This window comes from Python bivittatus, unplaced genomic scaffold (genome assembly GCF_059951505.1).
Source record: "Python bivittatus isolate LINGU-HERP-01145 unplaced genomic scaffold, Pbiv_v1 ctg000700_np1212, whole genome shotgun sequence".
Classification (NCBI taxonomy): domain Eukaryota; kingdom Metazoa; phylum Chordata; class Lepidosauria; order Squamata; family Pythonidae; genus Python; species Python bivittatus.
In genome coordinates this window covers 102,680,665-102,699,554 of record NW_028277098.1, presented here as the reverse complement: position 1 = coordinate 102,699,554, position 18,890 = coordinate 102,680,665, and the positions used below count along the sequence as shown (strand labels likewise).

General features: G+C 46.8%; 2 protein-coding genes across 5 annotated transcripts in view; one reads left to right on the top strand and one right to left on the bottom strand.

Annotated features, from left to right (window-relative positions):
* Positions 1-562: 562 nt before the first annotated feature.
* Positions 563-14,240, top strand: PDRG1 (p53 and DNA damage regulated 1). Its single transcript, XM_007443814.3, has 5 exons — positions 563-1,713; positions 4,755-4,830; positions 7,584-7,658; positions 10,041-10,121; positions 11,052-14,240. The coding sequence occupies exons 1-5, from the start codon at positions 1,627-1,629 to the stop codon at positions 11,132-11,134; spliced, it is 402 nt and encodes a 133-aa protein (XP_007443876.2). The 5' UTR covers positions 563-1,626; the 3' UTR covers positions 11,135-14,240.
* Positions 14,241-15,322: 1,082 nt separating this feature from the next.
* TTLL9 (tubulin tyrosine ligase like 9) overlaps positions 15,323-18,890 on the bottom strand; it is a 30,243-nt gene continuing 26,675 nt past the window's right edge. For 2 of the 4 annotated variants that reach the window (XM_088153805.1, XM_088153807.1), the window contains exons 11-13: positions 17,975-18,088; positions 16,724-16,845; positions 15,323-16,184 (exon numbers count right to left, since the gene is read on the bottom strand). In XM_088153805.1, coding sequence (XP_088009931.1) covers positions 16,114-16,184; positions 16,724-16,845; positions 17,975-18,088 — 307 coding nt within the window. In that variant the 3' untranslated portion in view covers positions 15,323-16,113. The other 2 variants (XM_088153804.1, XM_088153808.1) reach the window with 1 other exon arrangement.

Genomic DNA, 18,890 nt, shown 5'->3' with positions numbered 1-18,890 from the left:
ATGCTAGGATGTGGCAAGGTAACACCTTTCGCTGTTCGCTTCAGGCCTTGGAAGGCCAAGGCCTCATTCAAGAGGAGATTTCAAGGAAAAGAACTGCTCCTGGAAAGGCTGAGCAATGATTACAAGCTTTTGACCTGGTTAGGATTAGGAGGGGAGACCACCAGGAAACCTGAAAGGCTGTAGGCCAAGCTGGGAAGTAAAAAGAAAAACCATCTGAGAAGGTGGCAGCTGCGAACTTGCTTCCACACGGCTACCAAGAAAGCTACATGGGCACGGCGTTGAACTTGATGGAGTCCACCTTTTCACCCATCTTGACTCAACTGCTTCCTCTTCTCTGCCAGTCCTTGCCCTTCCATGCTGGAGGGGGAACATCCAAAACTCAGGAGAAACCTGGATATTCCTCAATTTCCAATTTGTAAAGCCTCTTGCATTCTCAGGCCAACTCCCAGAATTCCCCAGCCAGCATGTGTGGACATCAACTCTCAGCATTCCCCAGCCAGCATACTGGCTGGGGAATTCTGGGAGTTGATTTCCACACAACTGAATGTTGCCCAGATTGGAAAACACAGTTATAGACTGTGTTCACATGTCTGTCCAGTTAATGGAACTGTGTTTTATTTAAGTTATCCAATTCTCTGGGTTTGCACAACAACCCAGCCAAGCAACTAATTGCACAGGCTGGATTTGTCTGTCCTTGGCTGAAACACGGTTGGCTAGCTCGTGTCTCTGCAAGTTGTGTGAACTCAGCCAACAGGGTTGATTTGCAGTTCAGGAGCTGCATTGCCAAACGTCTACTGTAAACCATGGTGTTGAAGAAACGGGAATGTGCATGGTGACCTCATGATACCAATCCCAGCTTTTTGCACCCGTAAAAGATATCAGTCCTGTCTCCTGACATACGGTGCACGTTTCGTCCCTTGGCCCACACCAGTGTTGGTGAATTAAGCCATTTGGGTGTGCACACAACGCTGGCCCAACAGGCTGGGTTGGCACCCCCTGTTTCTGCATAAGCCAATCAAAGGGCTAAAAGGAAGCTTTGGGTGCTGTGCGAATGCCACCAGCAGGTCAGGCTAAGCGTGTGGGGTGAAGAATCAGAAGCTGAGCCAAGTGGCCGGGTTCAGACGACTCCCAGCAAGGAGTTTCAAACTTGAAAGGCAGGCAGTCCTCTTCCCTGCTTCTGTCTCTTGCGGCTTTCAACGCGTTACTCAGTTCCCCATCCTTCCCAGCCACCTGGCCCCGTAAGAGGGCGACGATGGGACCTGTAGTCCATCCTCTTAGGACTGCGAGGAAAGGGCCGCTCGACGTCAGGAAGGAGAGCAGGGTCAATCAGAGCTCATCCTGATCGTGGGCCGCCGAGGAGGAGGGGAGATGGAGCTCAAGGCTTCGAAGGGCGCGCGGGAGAGGCCTGCCTGTCCCCCCGTCGCCACCCGCGGAGAAGCAGCGGGTGGGCGGCCCGCCTCCTTCCGAGACCGGTGAGGGAGGCCGGCGCAAGCTCGGAGTAGGCCGCGAGGCCCGTCCGGTCGCCATGGCAACCGCCGGCCCAGGCGCCTGCGCCGACTAGGCCGCGCCGCGTCGCTCCGCTTCGCTTCGCTTCCAGGCGTCGCTCTGCCTGCAGGCCCCGCCGCGATGGCCGAGCGGGATCCGGCCTTCGTGCTCGGCTACTTGGCCGAGGTGGAGGCGCTGGCCGAAGAGGTGATGGCCGCCAGGCAGCAGGTAGGCCCGGGAGGGCCGTTGGGGCGAGCTGGCGCCCCGAGGCATGATGGGGGTGGTAGTCCCCCGCCTGCCCCCGCGCCGGCTCGGAGAAGCCTAGTTGAGGGATTTCTGTCTCCCCGCCCCTCAAAAATAATCTTCGGAACCAGACTGCAGGATCGTCCCCAGATTGCAACCGTTTGAGGTGGGGGAGCAATTGGGGATCGCGAGAAGGAAGCGTAGGAGTGTCCGCTTGGAAGGGGACCCTGGAGATCCCCTAGTCCAGTCCAGCCCCCCGCCCCCGCCGCTCAGGGCAGGCTCCAGAGGGTCATAGAATTGTCCCGTTAGAAGGGACCCTCTAGCCCAGGGTTCCTCAAGCTCAGCCGCTTTAAGATGGTTGGACTTCAACTCCCAGAATTCCCCAGCCAGCATGGCTGGCTGGGGAATTCTGGGAGTTGAAGTCCACCCATCTTAAAGCGGCTGAGCTTGAGGAACCCTGCTCTAGCCCACCCCTCTGCAGTGGGCAGGAAGCCCAGGCACGCCGTCCAGGGGAAGTGCCTGTAAAGCCTCTCCTTTAAAACTTCTGCAGATGCAGCCCCCCACCCCATAACAGGGAGCTTCCTTGAGGGAATTTGAGCTGGGGGGCTTTGGCCTGGGGCGGGGGGGCTCTGCAGCTTGCATTGCAGACAGCAAAAGAGGTTGGGACAGGGCACCCTTATTGTTGCCAGGTGGCAGCTGGGTGCTGGGGGGGGGGCTTGTGTGAATTAAGCCAAGCTCTCACCCCCACCCCCAGCCCATGTAGGCCGTTAGTTTTGCTGGAAAAGCTTCAGGTTACTGGACTCGGGTGCAAAGTGCCAGGCAACCAGTTGGCAGCCAAGAAAGATCAACCCCCCAGTCACGCTTCAGCTGCATTTTCGCAGCCCCAACCTCCAGCCAGCTCCATTTCTCCGACGGCTTTCGCAGAAGTTTGCTTTTTCCTGAATTATACCACATCTGACAACTAATACAAGTTTTAGCAAGAGCTGTAATGTTGACGACTTGGTTGTTTCCAGCATGAATTAACCCTCTTTCGAGGCTGGCCCAGAACGTGGTAAGCCAAGCGGGTTGGATTTGCACTCCAAGTCAAGCCACAGGCACAAGCATATTACAGCAGATAGCCAAGCTCAGCGTGCTCTGCAAATGCATCTGTTAGATCTTTCAGTGACCTGGTTGTGGGTGATGTATGAACAACCCCCCTGCACCTGGGCGTTTTATTTTAGCCAGTATTATCCTTATTGACAGATAATGATGATAACAGCCAATTCGAAGACAGAGGGCCAAAGCCAGTGGGGCCTGATAAGAAGAGCTTTGTCAGCCTTTTGAGGTAGGCCAGGCCAGAGAGCAGACAAGGATTCCAGGAATGCTACTTTAGAGCGGAACATACAATAACAGAATCCTGAAAGCCTGCCAGTTTCCCTCTGCCCCTTCTTATACCAAAGAGAATCAAGGTGGGGCGTTCTTGAGATCCTCTCTCATGCCTTTCCCTCTCCCAGCACCAAGTTGCTTAACATCAAGGTATCTCCACATTACATCGTCTGCTGGGTCAGACCAAAATGTCCACCTTGCCCGCTGCTCTGTCCTCTAGGCCGAGGTGGCGCGGTGTGTTTACAATTCGGGTCCCCAGCATGAGAAGAAGGGAGGGTGGGTGGTGGTGGTTCTTCTCTTGGAACCCACCAAGTCGCCCTCCCGTTTAAGTAAATGAGAAGCTGGCAGTGCAGTGAAATAAATCCCAGCGGCTGACATCATGCTATTTCCAAAAATGCCTCTAAGCTCCAAATGGGCTTCATAAATTTCCTTAGAAAATAAAAACAGTGGAAATATGCCTACCAGCCCAGAAAAATGGGCAAATGAAGGAGGCCAAATAAGCAAGTGACTCTGGAAGGTGTGACAGGTAGCATTCTAGTAAGTGGATCCTTTGTCATTGTTTACATCCCCTGGGGGAAACATTTTATTTGCAATATTTTGTGAATGCCCCCCACCACAAGAGTTTGCAAGATCACCTGCAAATACATTTTCAAAATTCCAAACATGCCCATCAGTCCCAGATGCTTAGTGACAGCCAGCTTATTGCCTGTTCAGTCTGGAGAGGTCAATTGGAAGCGTTGCACCGTCCCTTTTTTGGGTTGTCATCGTAAAGAATCACCACCGTGATTTCTTGTCTTTCCTGCTTTGATGCAGGTAAAGGGCCAGGCAGCTTCTGCTGTCGGAAGGAAAAGATAACAGAACTCCCCCTTTTTTTTCTTTTTAGAAAATCAGAAGGAATCTGGTAGCACCTTTTCCAACTAACAAATTGCATTCAAAGGCAAAAGCTTAAATACTACATCATTTTAGCCCACTGTTTCTCAACCTTGGCAACTTTAAGACGTGTGGACTTCAACTCCCAGAATTGAGAGAGGCTGGGGAATTCTAGGAGTTGAAGTCCACACGTCTTAAAGTTGCTAAGGTTGAGAAAGACTTAGCCACTCTGTGCATGTGATGAATGAGCTGCAGCTTATCCTTTTTAATAAATTTGTTAATCAGTTGCCTTCTGATTTTTTTTGGCTATTGTAGACTAACACAGCTGTCCTACAGCTGTTTTTTTCAATAACCCTACTTCCATACAGTGCCTAGTTTACTTTCATATCTTATTAAGGAATGTCTTAATCTCCCTCTTATTATTATCCTTCCATCAGTAGAACACTCCCAGTTCTTTTCGTGTTTTCTTGATTGTCATGCATGCCCAATCTTTTTTTTTTTTCCTTAATTCCTCCCCATTTTAGCATGGCAGTGGCATATCATAAGGTCTCCCAGGGTTAACCTCAGAATTTGGAACTGGCTTTGCCTCCTGGATGTACCACATTTGAGAGAAGGAGATGCTGCCTGAATTGTTCATGAGCAGCAAATGTTGTTTTTGCAAAGTATTTCTTAGCAGTATATAAATAAATAAAGATGATTTGGCCAACCTGCAGGGGGGAAGAGGGGAGATTAGAGATGCTTTGTGGATGAGCTTTTTAGAACAGTCTGAAATTTTACAATTTCTCTTGTAGATTGTAGATCTGGATCAGAAACGGAACCAGAACCGGGAGGCCCTGAGGGCCCTGAGCAAGGAAGTTGACTGTCCTGGTGAGTCTCTTTCTGGAACTGTGCGAAGATGACTTTTGCCAAGCCAGACCTTTGGCCCATCTGATCCTGTAATGGCTTAGCCTGTCACCTGTGAACTATTGAAATTGTCGTGTGAGGGATATAATAACCTGGAACTTCCTGAATGGGGACCCATCTACCCCTTTACAGTCCTATTTTGTATTGGATCTAGAGAACCCCCTTGCTTGTCATAGGAATAGCAGTTGATAGTTGGTGGTGGTTCCAGAAAAGTTCATTGTTCTGGATTTGTACCTGGTCCCATAACAAACATATCTGTTGACACAGCCTTTTGTTCTATTGTGTAATTTGAGTTGTAGGGAAAAACACAAAGCAGAAAAGATAGTTAATTTTTCCTGGGGAACCGGTTACCTTTTTAGCCTAGAAACAGTCCTATCACATGCAGGAGGCTGAGAGCTAAGCTCTTTTTTCAAACATCTAGGATGGGGAGACTGTTTCCAGTTGAGACATTTGCCTATTTTGATGTGAAGTTTGCAGACTGCATTTCCCATTGTTGCTCTTTCTGCATCTCGGTACAGCGTGTGGCTCCTACTATCCTCCTCTTATTTATTCTTTTTTTAAAAAAATTGTATCCACTCCCCATCACTTGTGGCTCTAGATGGCTTACAATATTTGTGGTGGGAGCAACCGCTGTAAATTCCAGCTGCAGACCTGTCCTGAAAGGTAATCCAGATTTAAATCTAGACCAGCCACCCTTGGCTAAGCCAGCAGGGTTTGAGGGGGATGAAAGAAATCAGTCTTGAGGAGAGGAAAAAAGAGTTTTGTAACTTGGAATAACTTCTTCCGCTCTCCTTGGGTAGATGATCCAAGCGAACTAATCAACTGCTGTTGCGCTGTGAAAGAAGACATTCTTGGCCTGAAGTGAGAAACAAGCTCAGTGTTACAAAAAACAGCTAATTGTTGCAGATGTTAACCAGCTAAACTGAATGCAGCATGATTGTTGCCAGAAAAGAAAAATACATCAATTGTTAGAGCTATTCATCTTCCCTTTTAAAAAACAAACAAACTCCCAAGTGTAACGGGAAGACTCAAGATGTATCTTTTTTAGAATAAACACTGCAAATTAAAGGGCATGGCCTCAGATACTCTAGCTTCATAGTTGTGGGCTGAATTTGCTGTGTCTAAACAAAGGAAGTGGAATGAAAATACAAAGCTCTGAGCCAGGTATCCGTCCTGGTGTCACAGTCTACGTGCTTGGAATTGCAGAATAGCTTGTTCTCTGCTTTGGCACCTGTTAATAGCTGCGGTACTGGAATTCCAACAGGTTCAGTCTTTCCAAGATGCTTAAGGAGTCCAGGGCCTCCGTCGATCCATCTCTTAACGTTCATTTGATGAAGGTGTGAATTTATCATTTTTCCCTCACTGCTTTGGCCAGAAGCAAGGTAAAACTGTTGATGCCGTCTCTGCAGCTTGGTTACTTGCTTCTCATGGAAGCCAGCTAAGCTTCTGGATATGTTACAAGGCCTTAATTTTTTTGTCTAGGTTTAGGAGATGATGGGTTTTTTATGTTCTGCAAGGTTTTGTTTAAATTGGTTATATGTCTGTTTGAGCTATTGTTATCTTTCTGGAGGCTTTAGGATGGCGTGAACTGGAAAAATGACTGGAACACGAAGAACTTTGATGCTGAGTCCGAGAAAATTTGAAATATTTGTTCAGCTCTGTCGCTGGCTTATCTCCTAATAAATAGTTTTTTACAGACCTGTCTAAATAAATAACATACAAGGCCAGAAAATCAGAAATTCTCTCCTGTTTTTGGCATCAGTGCTAAGGCAAAAGCCTTTTTGCAGAATTCTGAGGGGTAGCAAGCAGTCGGGGGGGGGCAACTTGTTCTCAGTGTTGGCTTGGCTCACAAGTTTCTGAAATGCTGCTTGTAACCATAGAACATTTTTAAAAGCTGTGAAAAACAAAGAGGGTTACTACATGTCAGAAAATGAGGAGTGAATGGGACCTTTTGTGACAATTTGTAGTAATTACTCTTCAAAATCATGCTGGACATTCCCTCCCTTTGTGCCCATATATTCCTCTCTTTTTTTTCTGAAACCACATTAAAGTCAGTGACTAATGTCTGCTCTCATGGCAGCAAGATCTCCTCTTTCCTCCGGGGAAAAGTTTTGCACAGCAAACTGTCTGAGACGTAATGTAACTTTTGCATTAATGGGGGAAAAGTGGAATAAATAGGCTTGGCCTGTGCTGATGCATTGATTCTTCCAGGTTTGGGGCCAGCCCTTGGCAAAGGGGTCTTGGCCCTGTGGGAGACTGAACATGTTCTACTGTGCCTTATCCCAAAGCCATTTTGGTTCCTTCCTCTCTGTCTATCAAGGTAAACTAGTTCCCGTGGTCCAAGAGGGCCGATGGTCCAGCAGGCATAGCGTCAGTACAGTGAAACCGACACTTAACAGACCAAGACATGTCTGGCTATGGATGGTACAGTAAATTCCAAATGCAACTAAAAAGCAAGTTCTTCACCATGTGCCAAAAGGCAGATAGAGACTATACCTGCCTGTATGTCCTGTATGACGGTGCCATGATAATGAACCACAGGATTGAGGAGCCAGTGGCCTTCCAGATGTTGTTGAGATGGCTGGGTGTTATAGTTCAGCAACATCTGGAGGGTTTCAGGTTCCTGATCCCGGATGCTGAGATTTTAAAGCAGGACCTGTTATTTAAAAATCTTGTTGATGTTTTAAATTAAATAAGGCTTCTTTCCTTGCTTCCAGAGAAAGTCACGGTTTGCTTTGGGAATATGTTTATACAGCTTCCAAAAACAAAGACCCAGGACATGCTGCAGAGAGGTGAGGTCCCAATAATGCTTCTGTGATCTGCTTGCAGAATTAAAGATATCAAGGGCTGAGTTGGACAGGATTTGGTGGACGTTGGAATGGCACCAGACCAATTCACATTTTGGTCCTATCTGTGTCTTGCACAGAAAAATGTTGAAGATCTCAGGGACCGGAGCATTCTGTACCACTCCTTGGTCATCAAGGCACCAAAGCAGGAGAGAAGAACACTCTTCCACTATTGCCTCTCAGCAGCTGGGATTTATGGTTGCTGATAGGTAATAATCTATGACAGTGTTTCTCAACCTTGGCAATGTTAAGAGGCATGGACTTCAACTCCCAGAATTCCCCCAGCCACCAGCTGGTGGCTGGGGGAATTCTGGGAGTTGAAGTCCATGCCTCTTAAAGTCACCAAGGTTGAGAAACACTGATCTATGAATTGGTTGAATCCTATTTTTAAAATCCTCCAGATTAGTGGCCATCAGTTGTGAAGGCATAGTTGAATTCTGTATTCCAAGCATAGTTACACAAGGGGCACAGCTACATTTGCAGTTTTAATTTCAGTCCCTTTCTTAATCATTCCTAACCTGTGACTCACTTTGTTTTTTCCCTGTGGCTGCACACCAAGAGGATATTTCCATGAGCTCTTTGCTACAACCTCAAGAGCCTTTTGGTCAGTCACTGCCAACTCAGACCTCATTATTGTAAATTATGTGTGATAACTGCTCTGTTCATACCGAACATACTAGTTGCCTGTCGCTTTTGGTTACGCTATCACAAATGCATTTATTTGCCTCTAATGATCTAATAACCTACTCTGGGGAACTCCTTGTTCTCTGAATCTGTATCCGCAGGATGAGAGAAAGTTTATTTTCCCCCAAAGAAGAGGCCCCTGCCACGAGATCCTTTTGGTCTTGTTTGGAGCAATGCTGTTCTTCCCAGAGGTTCTTGTTCTGTTGGAGGGCAGAGGACTGTTACCACTGTGGTGGTATGGCCCATTCCATTTTTAACAGTTTCCCCCACCAAACCCTGTCTTTCTCAGCTACTGCAAATCAGCCGCTCTTATTTGGCAGCTATGGGGTGAGACGGCAAACATTGGCCAAGGCTTGGGGACAGCTAGATTCCTGTGGGCTTCCCAGAGTTGCTACATTTCCATGAAATTCCTGCTTTGATTAGGAAAGTAGTCAACCATCCTAGTCTTCTATATGGAATGCAAACAGAGACTGTCAGGGTGCCTGTACAACACATGGCTGCCTTTGGAGTTGAAGGGGACCAAAGGCTAAATTAAAGTACAGATAGTCCTTGCTTAATGATTGCTCATTTAACGATGGTTCAAAGTTACGATGGCCTCGGAAAAAGTGCTTTATGATCTGTACTCGCACTTACAACCATTGCAAATCATTGCACCACCCCCTGCAGTCACGTGATCTCAGTTTGCGACCTTTTTTACTACAGTCATTAAGCGAATCACGTGATCATTAGGCAGATTCCGGCAAAAAAGTCAGTTGGGGAAGCTGGATTTGCTTAACAACCATGTGATTCGCTTAATGACTGTCATAAAAATGGTCATAAAATTGGGTCCAGTCGCATGGTGACTCACTTAACGACTGCCCCTTAACAACCAACTTTCCAGTCCTTATTGTGGTCATTAAGCGAGGACTACCTGTAATGGGAGAGAAACAAAGCCTTTGTTCCTTGTGGATTGTCCTCTTTCTTCTAGCCTCCCTGCATATTTCTGTGGGAGGATCAGCGTTTTCAGGAACCAGATTGGGTCTTACCCCTCACTCCTTCTTGTGAGAATTGCATAATGCCTTGCCATACTGTTAGAAAGCGGTGCCAGTCCCTGCACATGTTTCTCAGGGCCATCTGTAGTTCTGCGTGAGAGGACCTAGTTTAAAAAAGGAACAAACCCAAACCACCTGTGTTCCCAGGCATCTCAGCCTTTCAGAGCTTTTGGCTGTAATGTACAGCCAGGTACCTATCAAAATGACTGTACAGGACCCAGAGGAAAAAATCGGGCCAGCTCTCAACTACCAGTCTTGTAATGAAAAGAAAAGAAATCCTTGTGTTGAATGTCCAAAAAGCATGGGGGTGCAAATCCAAAAGCTAGGGTTGATTATTTTTAAAAAATTGGGTTGTTTTCACAGAATCCAGTCAGAGAAAACTCAGTATGAACGAGCTCTGCAAGGGGTTTCTCTCTTTGTGTGTGCGTGTGTATTGGGGGGGGGACTTTGTGTGTGCGTGTGTATTGGGGGGGTATAAGGAAAAAGCACTTTTATAATGATGGTTGTATTTCTAAGAGAAAGCAAGAGATGCTATGAATTCATTCTTGTAGGCATCCGTGTGAGTTTTAAATCTTACAGATGGCCAAATCTTACTCCTCTCCTTTTTTTCCAGATCAAGAGCTCTTGGATGAAGAAATCACGAAATTGCAGAAGGAACTCAAAGTGAAAGTCAACAACCTCTTGGAGGCCCAAGGTAGGTGCCAGACTGGCTATATAACTTGATTACAGGTGGAACCTGCGTGTTCTGGGTTTTCTTTTACTTTTAAACTTGCTAATTGTATGAATAGTACCTTATCTTGCTTGGTGCTGCTTGATTCCAACTTGAACTTTTAATGGCACAATTAAGATCTCCTTCCCTCCAATCTTAAGGCAGTAAGATACTCCCTAAGAGCCATGTGGGGAAGAGCCACAGGGGAAGGCGCTGGACTAGGAGCAGGGAAACCCAGGTTCTGGTTCCCCCCTCAGTCACAGAAGTTCCCTGGGTGGTTCTGGGCCAGTTCCTCCCTCTCAGCCCCAGAGATGATGTGGGCCAGTATGGAAGGGGCTGGACTAGGTGGAGGGAGACCTGGGTTCTAGTCCTTGTTCAACCATCGAAACTCGTGGGGGACTTTGGGCCAGTCCCTCCCTCTCAGCCCAAAAGACAGTGTGTTGCTGTGGTGAAAGTGCTAAATTAGGAGCAAGAAGAGCCAGGTCCAAGTCCCCCCACCTCCAGCCATAGCGTCAGCCTTCCCAGGTAGATCAGACAGGAAACACAACCAGATGAGCTAATTCTACTTTATTGTAAGGCGACATTAACAGAATCTTGCAAGTCTGAAAGTACAGATCTCCCACCCTCTCTTTTTACAGCATGATAAGTTAGGGGGGTTCCTTTCTGAGTTTCTTTCCCTGCCCATTATGCAGCTGTGGGTTCCCCCCCCTGTTATCTGATTGTTCCCTAGGCAGCATCTCTTCCCCCTGCCCCCAAGGTCATTCCCACATACCATTACACACAGAGACACCTAGCAGAGTTGGGGCCTCCCTCTCAGTCCCAGATCCAATATGTTTAGGGAGTGACATATTGGATTAGGAGTGGGGAGACCCAGGTTCTTTATGATGATTTAATGTCTCCTCATTCTTCCTGAAGGTAAGCCGGAACTGAAAGGCTACAATTTGAAACCCTTGAGTGCTGAAGAAATGTGGTTCATGAGAAAGGTGGTAGACAACTGAAGCAATCTCCTGTTGTGGATTCATGTGGCTGCTCCCAGCATGGGAAATATGGGCAGGACAGTTGCTTTCCATGCTTCTTGCATAGAAAACTGGGTGTTTGTTGAGCTGCTGAGCATCTCATTGGCATCTTTCATGGGAGGTGCTCTCTTAAAGCCAGTGAGATTACCGCAAACTTGGCAAGAGAAGACAACACTGAAGCTTTATGCAGCACGGACAAACGACAAAATCTGAGGAGCCAGACAGATCCTTTAGGTCAGAATTTCGTCCTTTTAAGATGTGATATTGAATACAAATTAGTGGAAATGACATTCACATTTTTCTAGTTTCTGTGCAGATGGCCTGTGTGATAATAAATTGAACAAGACTCCAAAATCCGTTGGGTGAATGGTGGAAAATGATCTCTTCTTCACTTTGGTTGTGTTTGTCTACCCTCAGTAACCGTCTGCATTAAAACTCTGAGAACAAAGCCAGAAAAGGTGCCCCTTGGCTAGCAGATAAAAGACATGTCATTAGTATCCAGTTGCCATAGAGGGCAGAGAGCAAGTGGATGATCCCCACCCTCAGCCTGCAGGAGCCTCTGCCCATCAGGATGTTGTGGGTGCACCTTCTGTTATCTGGTTTGGACTTTATTTATGTCCTGTGTTTTATGAAGAGCAGTGCATGGCTGGTAGGCAAAAATGCCACATGGTAGAGTTAGAAAACTAGCCTTGTCCCTTTCCTCCAGGCAGTTACCTGCTGGTTGTCCTTCACATTTAAAATTGAGCGTACTACAATTGCAAGCAGAAGCTTAGCCCCCTCCTCCCGGTCAAACTGCATGTTTCAATGAATCCCCAGGTGAACAGAAGCAGGCACAACCTCTGTACAATGCAAAAGTAAACATGACATCTTTCCACAAAGATACAGGCTGCACACATATTATTAATCTGCAGTTGTCTGTGTATTCAAAATAAGAAATCAGTTAATATGGCAAGTGCAGTGGAGGCTCTTTCAGAATGTAGCACCTCCTTTAGCAGAAATAACAACTTCAGAACGTTTCCTATAGCTCACAGGAATCTTTTCTATTCTGACTTTTAGGATTTTTTCCTTACTCTTCCTTGCAGAACTGTTTTAGCTCAGAAATATTCCTAGGTCTCCTTGCACAGATGGCATGCTGAGATCTCCTTATAGATTCTCAATCATAGTTAAGTCTGGGGACTATGAACACCATTGCAAAACCTTTATCTTCTTTCTTGCCAGTAATTCATGATTGATTTGGAGGTATTTTCAAATTGTTGTCTTGATGAAATGTTCAACCTCTTTTCAGCTTCAGTTTCTTCATGGGCTGGGGAATATTTGCTTCTACAATATGGGGGCACTGAATTTAGTTGAATTCATTCTTTGTTCCACCTGCACAAAGTTTCTTGCACCAGCGGTTGCTTCACAGTCTCACGCCACAACAGAGCCATTGCTGAGCTTAACAGTTAGGAAGTTCTTTTCTTCAAATGCTTCATCCGCTTTTCTCCAAATGTATCGTGTGTGGTTGTGTCAGAACAGATTTTGTTTCGTCAGTCCAAAGTACTTTATTCCAAAACATTTGGAGCTTATGATAAGATTATAAAGAGATTAGGATGGCTCCAACCCTGCTGGCCTTTCATAAGGCCCTAAAGACTTGGTTCTGTGCCCAGGCCTGGAGCCCCGAGTGTGTGAAAGGTCTTGTCTCCTGGCTGTGCTAACGACAATCGACTGTGATATATTGCTCGGCTGCTGTGTATTTTAATTTTTCTATTTTGTGATGGGAATTGGTTTTAATTTATTTTAAGATTGTTCACTGCCCAGATTCACTTGTTGAGATGGGCAGCCATACAAATTGAATAAATAAATACTGATTTTCTTTTCCATATCTCCAACAATGGCTTTGGTGATGAGATTGGAGAAAATATTTCTTTCTGACAACTCTCTCATACAGGTAGTCCTCACTTAACAATGGCAATTAGGACTAGAATTTCAGTCACTAAGCAATACAGTCATAAAGCACGATGTCATGTGACCGCATTGCTTAGCGGCGGCAATCTTGGCATTCCCTGTTTCCATCGTTAAGTGAGGATCATGGGTTGTTAAGCGAGTCCCAGGTGGCAGGTAAGTGGCTGCTGCCAGGTGGAGGAGGGTATGTGGAGAGGTGCGACACAAGCATGCCAGGGCCCAGGGTGGCTGCTGTTGGGTGGGGGAGAGCGTGAGCAACTTACCAGAGCCACTTGCAACCTCCTGGTGGCTTCCCCATTGACTTTGCTTGTGGGAAGCCTGCAGGGAAGTTTGCAAATAAATGGTGATCACATGACTGCAGGATGCTGCAACTGTTGTGTGAGCCAGTTGCCAAATGCCCAGATCATGATCACGTGACCATGGGGGTGCTGGGACAGTTGGAACTTTGAGGACTGGTCGTAACCACCACTCGTTTGGCACTGTCATAACTTTGAGTGGTCATTAAATGAGGACTACCTGTATTGTGTTGTTGTATAAATAGTGTTGTGGCCAATGGACAACTACACCAATCTCAGTTCTGTTTTGTGGGTCTGACCAGTTTTCAGGTGGTTCTAGAAGAAATTTTTCTTGACTTCCAGATCTTGCTTTGACTGCAGCACAACTTCCATTTCTTAACAGCGTTCTCTTAAAGATGAAATTGCTAGCTGGAAGCATTTAGAGATATTTTAATAGCCTTCCTGATTTATAAGAGTGAATTATCTTCATTTTCAAATACTCAGACAGCTGCTTAGAGGAATCCATGGAAGTTGTAAATAGACAGAACAGCTGTCACAACCCAAGAAATTAAAACGGTCGAGAGTATTTGTTCACCTGTGGAATTTTCATCTGGTTAATTGCAAATCAAACAAGTCTATCACCTTTTTGGGCCTCATCAGCAACTTTACAGTAAAAAATAAAAGGCGCTGAATATGCTGAAAGATTGTCCAAATTTCTGCACCTGCCATAATCACCAATATCTTATTTTGCATCTGTAAAGAACTGTGCATGAACAGAGTATTGTCTGCATTCAAATTTGCAAAAAAGTTGTCACGTTTAACCATGCAGATGTTGGGTCAGCTTTTGTCCACTTAGGGATTCACTGGAACTTATAATATGACCGGGGGGGGGGGAGAGGGTGTTCAAATTTTGCATGCTATACATCACTGGATGCTGATAAACTGATTTTAGTTGAGATTATCAATCTTCTGAGGCAATCTAGTTTGGGGAACTCCACTTACAGTAACTGTGTCGTACAATAAAATCTTTATTTTTCTTACTTGGGAATTGAAATCCTCACATCCCAACTCACCAAATGCAGGGGATGGAGATATCCGGTCCCCCTTTTCTTCCGAGCGTCTTCTGTGCCTTGTGTCACCAGTGGGTGGTGGGCTTCCCCCCCCCCCCCAGCTTTCTGTGCAAGCTCTGGACTATACAGTCTGGCCCATTTCAGGTGGGAAGGTAGGGCAGCTGTGGATTTCAGAAGAGTTCGCTTGAAATCATTTGATTCCTAGGGTGCATGATTTTCGACTTCTTTGAAACCTGGAACGGTCAGAAAATCTGCTCTTTGATGTGCATACTCAACAAATGCCTGTGCAGCAGTGTTCCTCAACCTTGGCAGCTTTAAGATGGGTGGACTTCAACTCCCAGGATTCCCCAGCCAGCAAGGCTGGCTGGGGAATCCTGGGAGTTGAAGTCCACCCATCTTAAAGCTGCCAAGGTTGAGGAACACTGCTGTACACTGTCTGGGTCAGGAGCTGATCTCTCAGCAGGCCTTGGGCTGAAGAACAGATCAGCCCCTTGTGGCAAAGCAGAAGCAATCAATTTGCGTGGGCATTAGGAAATGGCTCCTGCTGGTATGATCAGCTGGGGTTGAAGAGGGACCCGGTGCCACCCCATGGGTAACATTAGAAGCACAAGTGACCATAGAAGACTAGCCGCCGCCCCCCCACATGACAGCCTGTGCTGTTACTTACTTGTGCGATGTCTATAGCTGCCCATCTCACACAAGTGTCCCTAGGTGGTTTGCAAAGATTAAAATGCAGAACCCCCCCCCCCCACATGCAATGCCCCCAGCACCCCCCGAAAAAACCCGCTCTCTCTTTTGGCAGGAATCTGAAGTGGGATCTCCGTTTGGATGGCTTGCAAAGAACACCGGGGGGGGGGGGGATTCCCTTTAAATGTGCAAAGGATTTGGGCTTATTTATTCAACCTTTAAATTGGTATCTGAGCACAGCCATCCACTGGAGCTTCCTAATGCTCTAAGATATTCACCCAGTTGTGAATTCCATTAATTGTGAATTCCACAACTCCAGCTCATCGTAAAATGGAGGTCATGCTCTACAAGTTGGAAAGTTTCTGTTTCCCCGCTGTAATCACACACGTGCGGAAAAAGAACGAAGCACGTTTCTTTAGGGCCAGGGTGCTGTTCCTCCCCATTCCTTGATATTATTTGCCACTAAGAACAAAAGAAGCAGGGTTTTGGGGGGGGGGATTCTTTGTAGTGCAAAGGCATTCATTTTTATTCGTGCTCATTACAGTGCATTTGAACTGGGGGCAGGATGGGCAGAAGAGGTTTTAGCTACGATACCTCTCTGCCCAGCTTCATGCGCATGATGGCAACTCTTTTCCTTCTGCCACTCGGCAGAGCAAATGTTATACAATGTTTTCCACGTTTTTGTGGTTGGTCTGCCTTGGTAAGGTATCAGTTCCTTGAGCAATCTCTGACTGCAACAGAGGCGACTTGCTGTATGTCCATCTTCAAAGCCACTCTCTGCTCCTGCTTGGCCCCACCGGTCAAAACTCCTCCCTTTCCTTCAAGGTTTTTCCTGAAGATGTGCCCTCTCCAAAGCAAAGGGACGTCCCGCTGACGTTGGTCAGGGCAGGAAAGCTGGTAAGGGTCCCTGCTTTAGCTCTATAACGCAGGAAGCTGCCCCCCCAACTTCAGATCATTTTTTTTAACTCCGCCCCATCCTGGCTGAGCATTAAACTTTTTGCTGTGTCTGTAACGACTTGAAAAGCTGCTTCAGCTGTTTCTTTCTGTCATTGTTGTAACCTGCAGTGGAGGAGATAAGATGGTGCTAGGTAAAAAAATCAGGTGTCTGGTAGCACCTTTTCTTACTAATGCGTTTTATTCAAAGGCAGAAGCTTTCGTGAGCTGCAGATGCACAGAGTAAGGGGTTCCGAACCGATGGTTCTCTGCTTCAATCCGATTGAAAGGACCCCCAGAAGAAAGGGTAGAAACCTCACTTGTCCCTTTGTCCCGAGTCTCATGGAAATGGACAGAGGAACAAGCCGCGTCTCATCCATGGGGCGTCAAGCCAAGGAGGAATGACAACCTCTTGTCCTCACTCCCTGCCTTTTGGGTGCAGCCATTTTCCAGGTGGTGGAAGATGGAAAACCAAACCAAACCAAAGTGCTTTTCGAAGTGCCCGTGTTCAGCATTTTTCAGCGATTGGCTTCCAGGCAGGAGACCGAGGCTCAGCCTCCCCAGAAGGTTCCTTGGTGGACAGGCCCACCGCTACCCGTGGCCAGCCTCCGAAGCATTAGCAGTCAACCCCATCAACCCCTCCCAACAGCCATCCGGTAGAATACCTAGGTGTGTATTTGCCACAAAACCGTTCATTGGCGTATCCAGATTTCCATCTTCTCTGCTGACGGGGCCATCGTTCCATATTAGATCAAAGCCCCCAACGCGCTTTTCCTTCCCCGTCAAACTGCAAGAACAAAGGGTGAGTATCAAGTGCCCATGGCTTCACAGAAGGGCCTCTTTGCTCACCAGGAGTAGAGGCTACTTTGCTCCAGGGGCTGCAACTGGCGCAGCTGATGAAAAGGGGAGTAACACAAGAGTTTTTCTGAGTTTCTGCGGCCAAAGAAACGGGAAGGTGTTCTACAATGAAGAGTGCTCTGCTTTCTACATGCCTTTTGCTGTTAGATACTTCTGGTTGACCTCCAAACTGTGACTTTGGATTCCATGTAAGGATAAACCCCAATGATGGGTTGGGAGAAACGTGGGCTTAGTTTCTTCATCTCCGGCAGCTGAACCGACAAGCCAAACAGGGTGCAAAGAATGTGGAGCACAGGAAGGTGCAGCCGACATGCTTGTAGGTTGTAATTATTTTATCCTATTTGATGCCTTCTTAAACATCAGCTACCTTCATACAACGTGCTTATCCTATTTAATCCATTTTCTGGATTTGCACATTCCAATTCCACATTGCAAATGAATGGCCTGAACGTCCTGGCTCATCTGCGTAATAATCCAGCATATGATAGACAAACATTGTCTTCGTTTAATATTAAATGCTGCAGGTCCTTTAGTTGGAGTAGATTAAGAGCACAAATAGATTTAACACCAGGGCTAGGAATTAAAAGAGAGGTCCTCGCACAACAGAAGCCTGGGAATCTGTTCCTGAGAGAGAACAATGTTGTTGAGGGACAGGCTCTGTTTCGCTTACACCCACAATTGGAAGTTCTTCCCTTGTGGGAAAAGACGTGCTAAATGGTCAAAGGATCTCATTCTTGACCTCTGGTCAAATTTACTCTTCACCAATATGATGCCTGCTAGATGGGTTGGGCACAACTACCATCATCCCCAGATAGCAGAACTACGGGTTGGTAGTTTGATCTATCTGGAGGAAACCAGGTTGAGGATGGTGGGCCTAAATGATTATGTATGGGCAGATCTTGGTTTATGCAAGAAACAACAAGAAAACCAGTAAGTGAGGATAATAAGGAGCTTGTGGCTACACCTCTTGAAAGGTTTTCTGGCGTCTGTTGCATCCCAAGGTGATTAGTGGAAAAGGTGGGTTGAAACGCCCCTCACTCTCTGTGTGCTCTACTCACCGGCCTTCCATGTCCACAATGTTCAATGTGTCCTCCAGGAGGCGTGTCTTGAGGTCATGGTCTTCCTGGCTGCTAGCAGTGAGAGAAGGAGAGGCATTGACCTCTAGAAGCCACCTGTCCGGAGCAGCACAAAGAATGTCAGAAGAGAATTCACAGCATGCTGGGGTGGGGAGGAAGCTTGGAGGTCTTCTAGTCCAACCCCTTCCCAAGGCAGGAATTCTTAGACCATCCCAGGCAAATGGCTGGCCAACCTTAGCTTGAAAACTTCCTGTGATGGAGCCCCCACAACTTCTCCAGGAGGCAGGCCATTCTCCTGCTTCAAGGCTCTATGGTTGGGAAATTTCTCCTGCTTTCAAATTTGGATCTCTCTCTCTGTAAAGCTTCCACCCGCAGGCTTGTCTTGTCTTACCCACAGGCACCATGGAGAATAAATCCACCCCCTTTTCCCTGTGACAACTCTTCTAGTATTAGAAGATCATTATCTGTCTCCCCTCAGCCCTCTCTTCTTTAGGCTAAACCGACCCCATTCTTGTAACCACTCTTCGTAGGATTTAGCCTCCAAGCCCCTCACCATTGTTGTTGCTCTTCTCGGCACACTTCCCAGTGGTTCAGCATCCTTCTATTTGGGCTTCCCCATTTTCCGCCCTCCCTGTACTGAACCACAACTGCCATCCCGCATCACATGCTCAGCAGGTTGGAGAAGGTTGTGCTTGGCTTAATGAGGCTGCAGCTAAGCAGGAGGGTGATTTAGACTTAGCCTTTATCTTTGCAAGAAGGCAACTGAAGACATTTCTCCAGCGTGCTCAAGGCTTTGTCATCTTACCAAGCCCTCAACCCTCGAGGCCAGAGCCCTACTCACAATAGGTCATTCCATGGCTAAGTCAGCTTGCCAAGGGGGCTGGTTTAAGATCACGAG

Bases quoted from the DNA above. Each gene is read 5' to 3' on its own strand.
- PDRG1 (XM_007443814.3), top strand. From the start codon at position 1,627: ATGGCCGAGCGGGATCCGGCCTTCGTGCTCGGCTACTTGGCCGAGGTG. The intron at 7,659-10,040 runs GTGAGGTCCCAA...CTTTTTTTCCAG, and splicing joins CCAGGACATGCTGCAGAGAG to ATCAAGAGCTCTTGGATGAA. The intron at 10,122-11,051 runs GTAGGTGCCAGA...TTCTTCCTGAAG, and splicing joins CAACCTCTTGGAGGCCCAAG to GTAAGCCGGAACTGAAAGGC.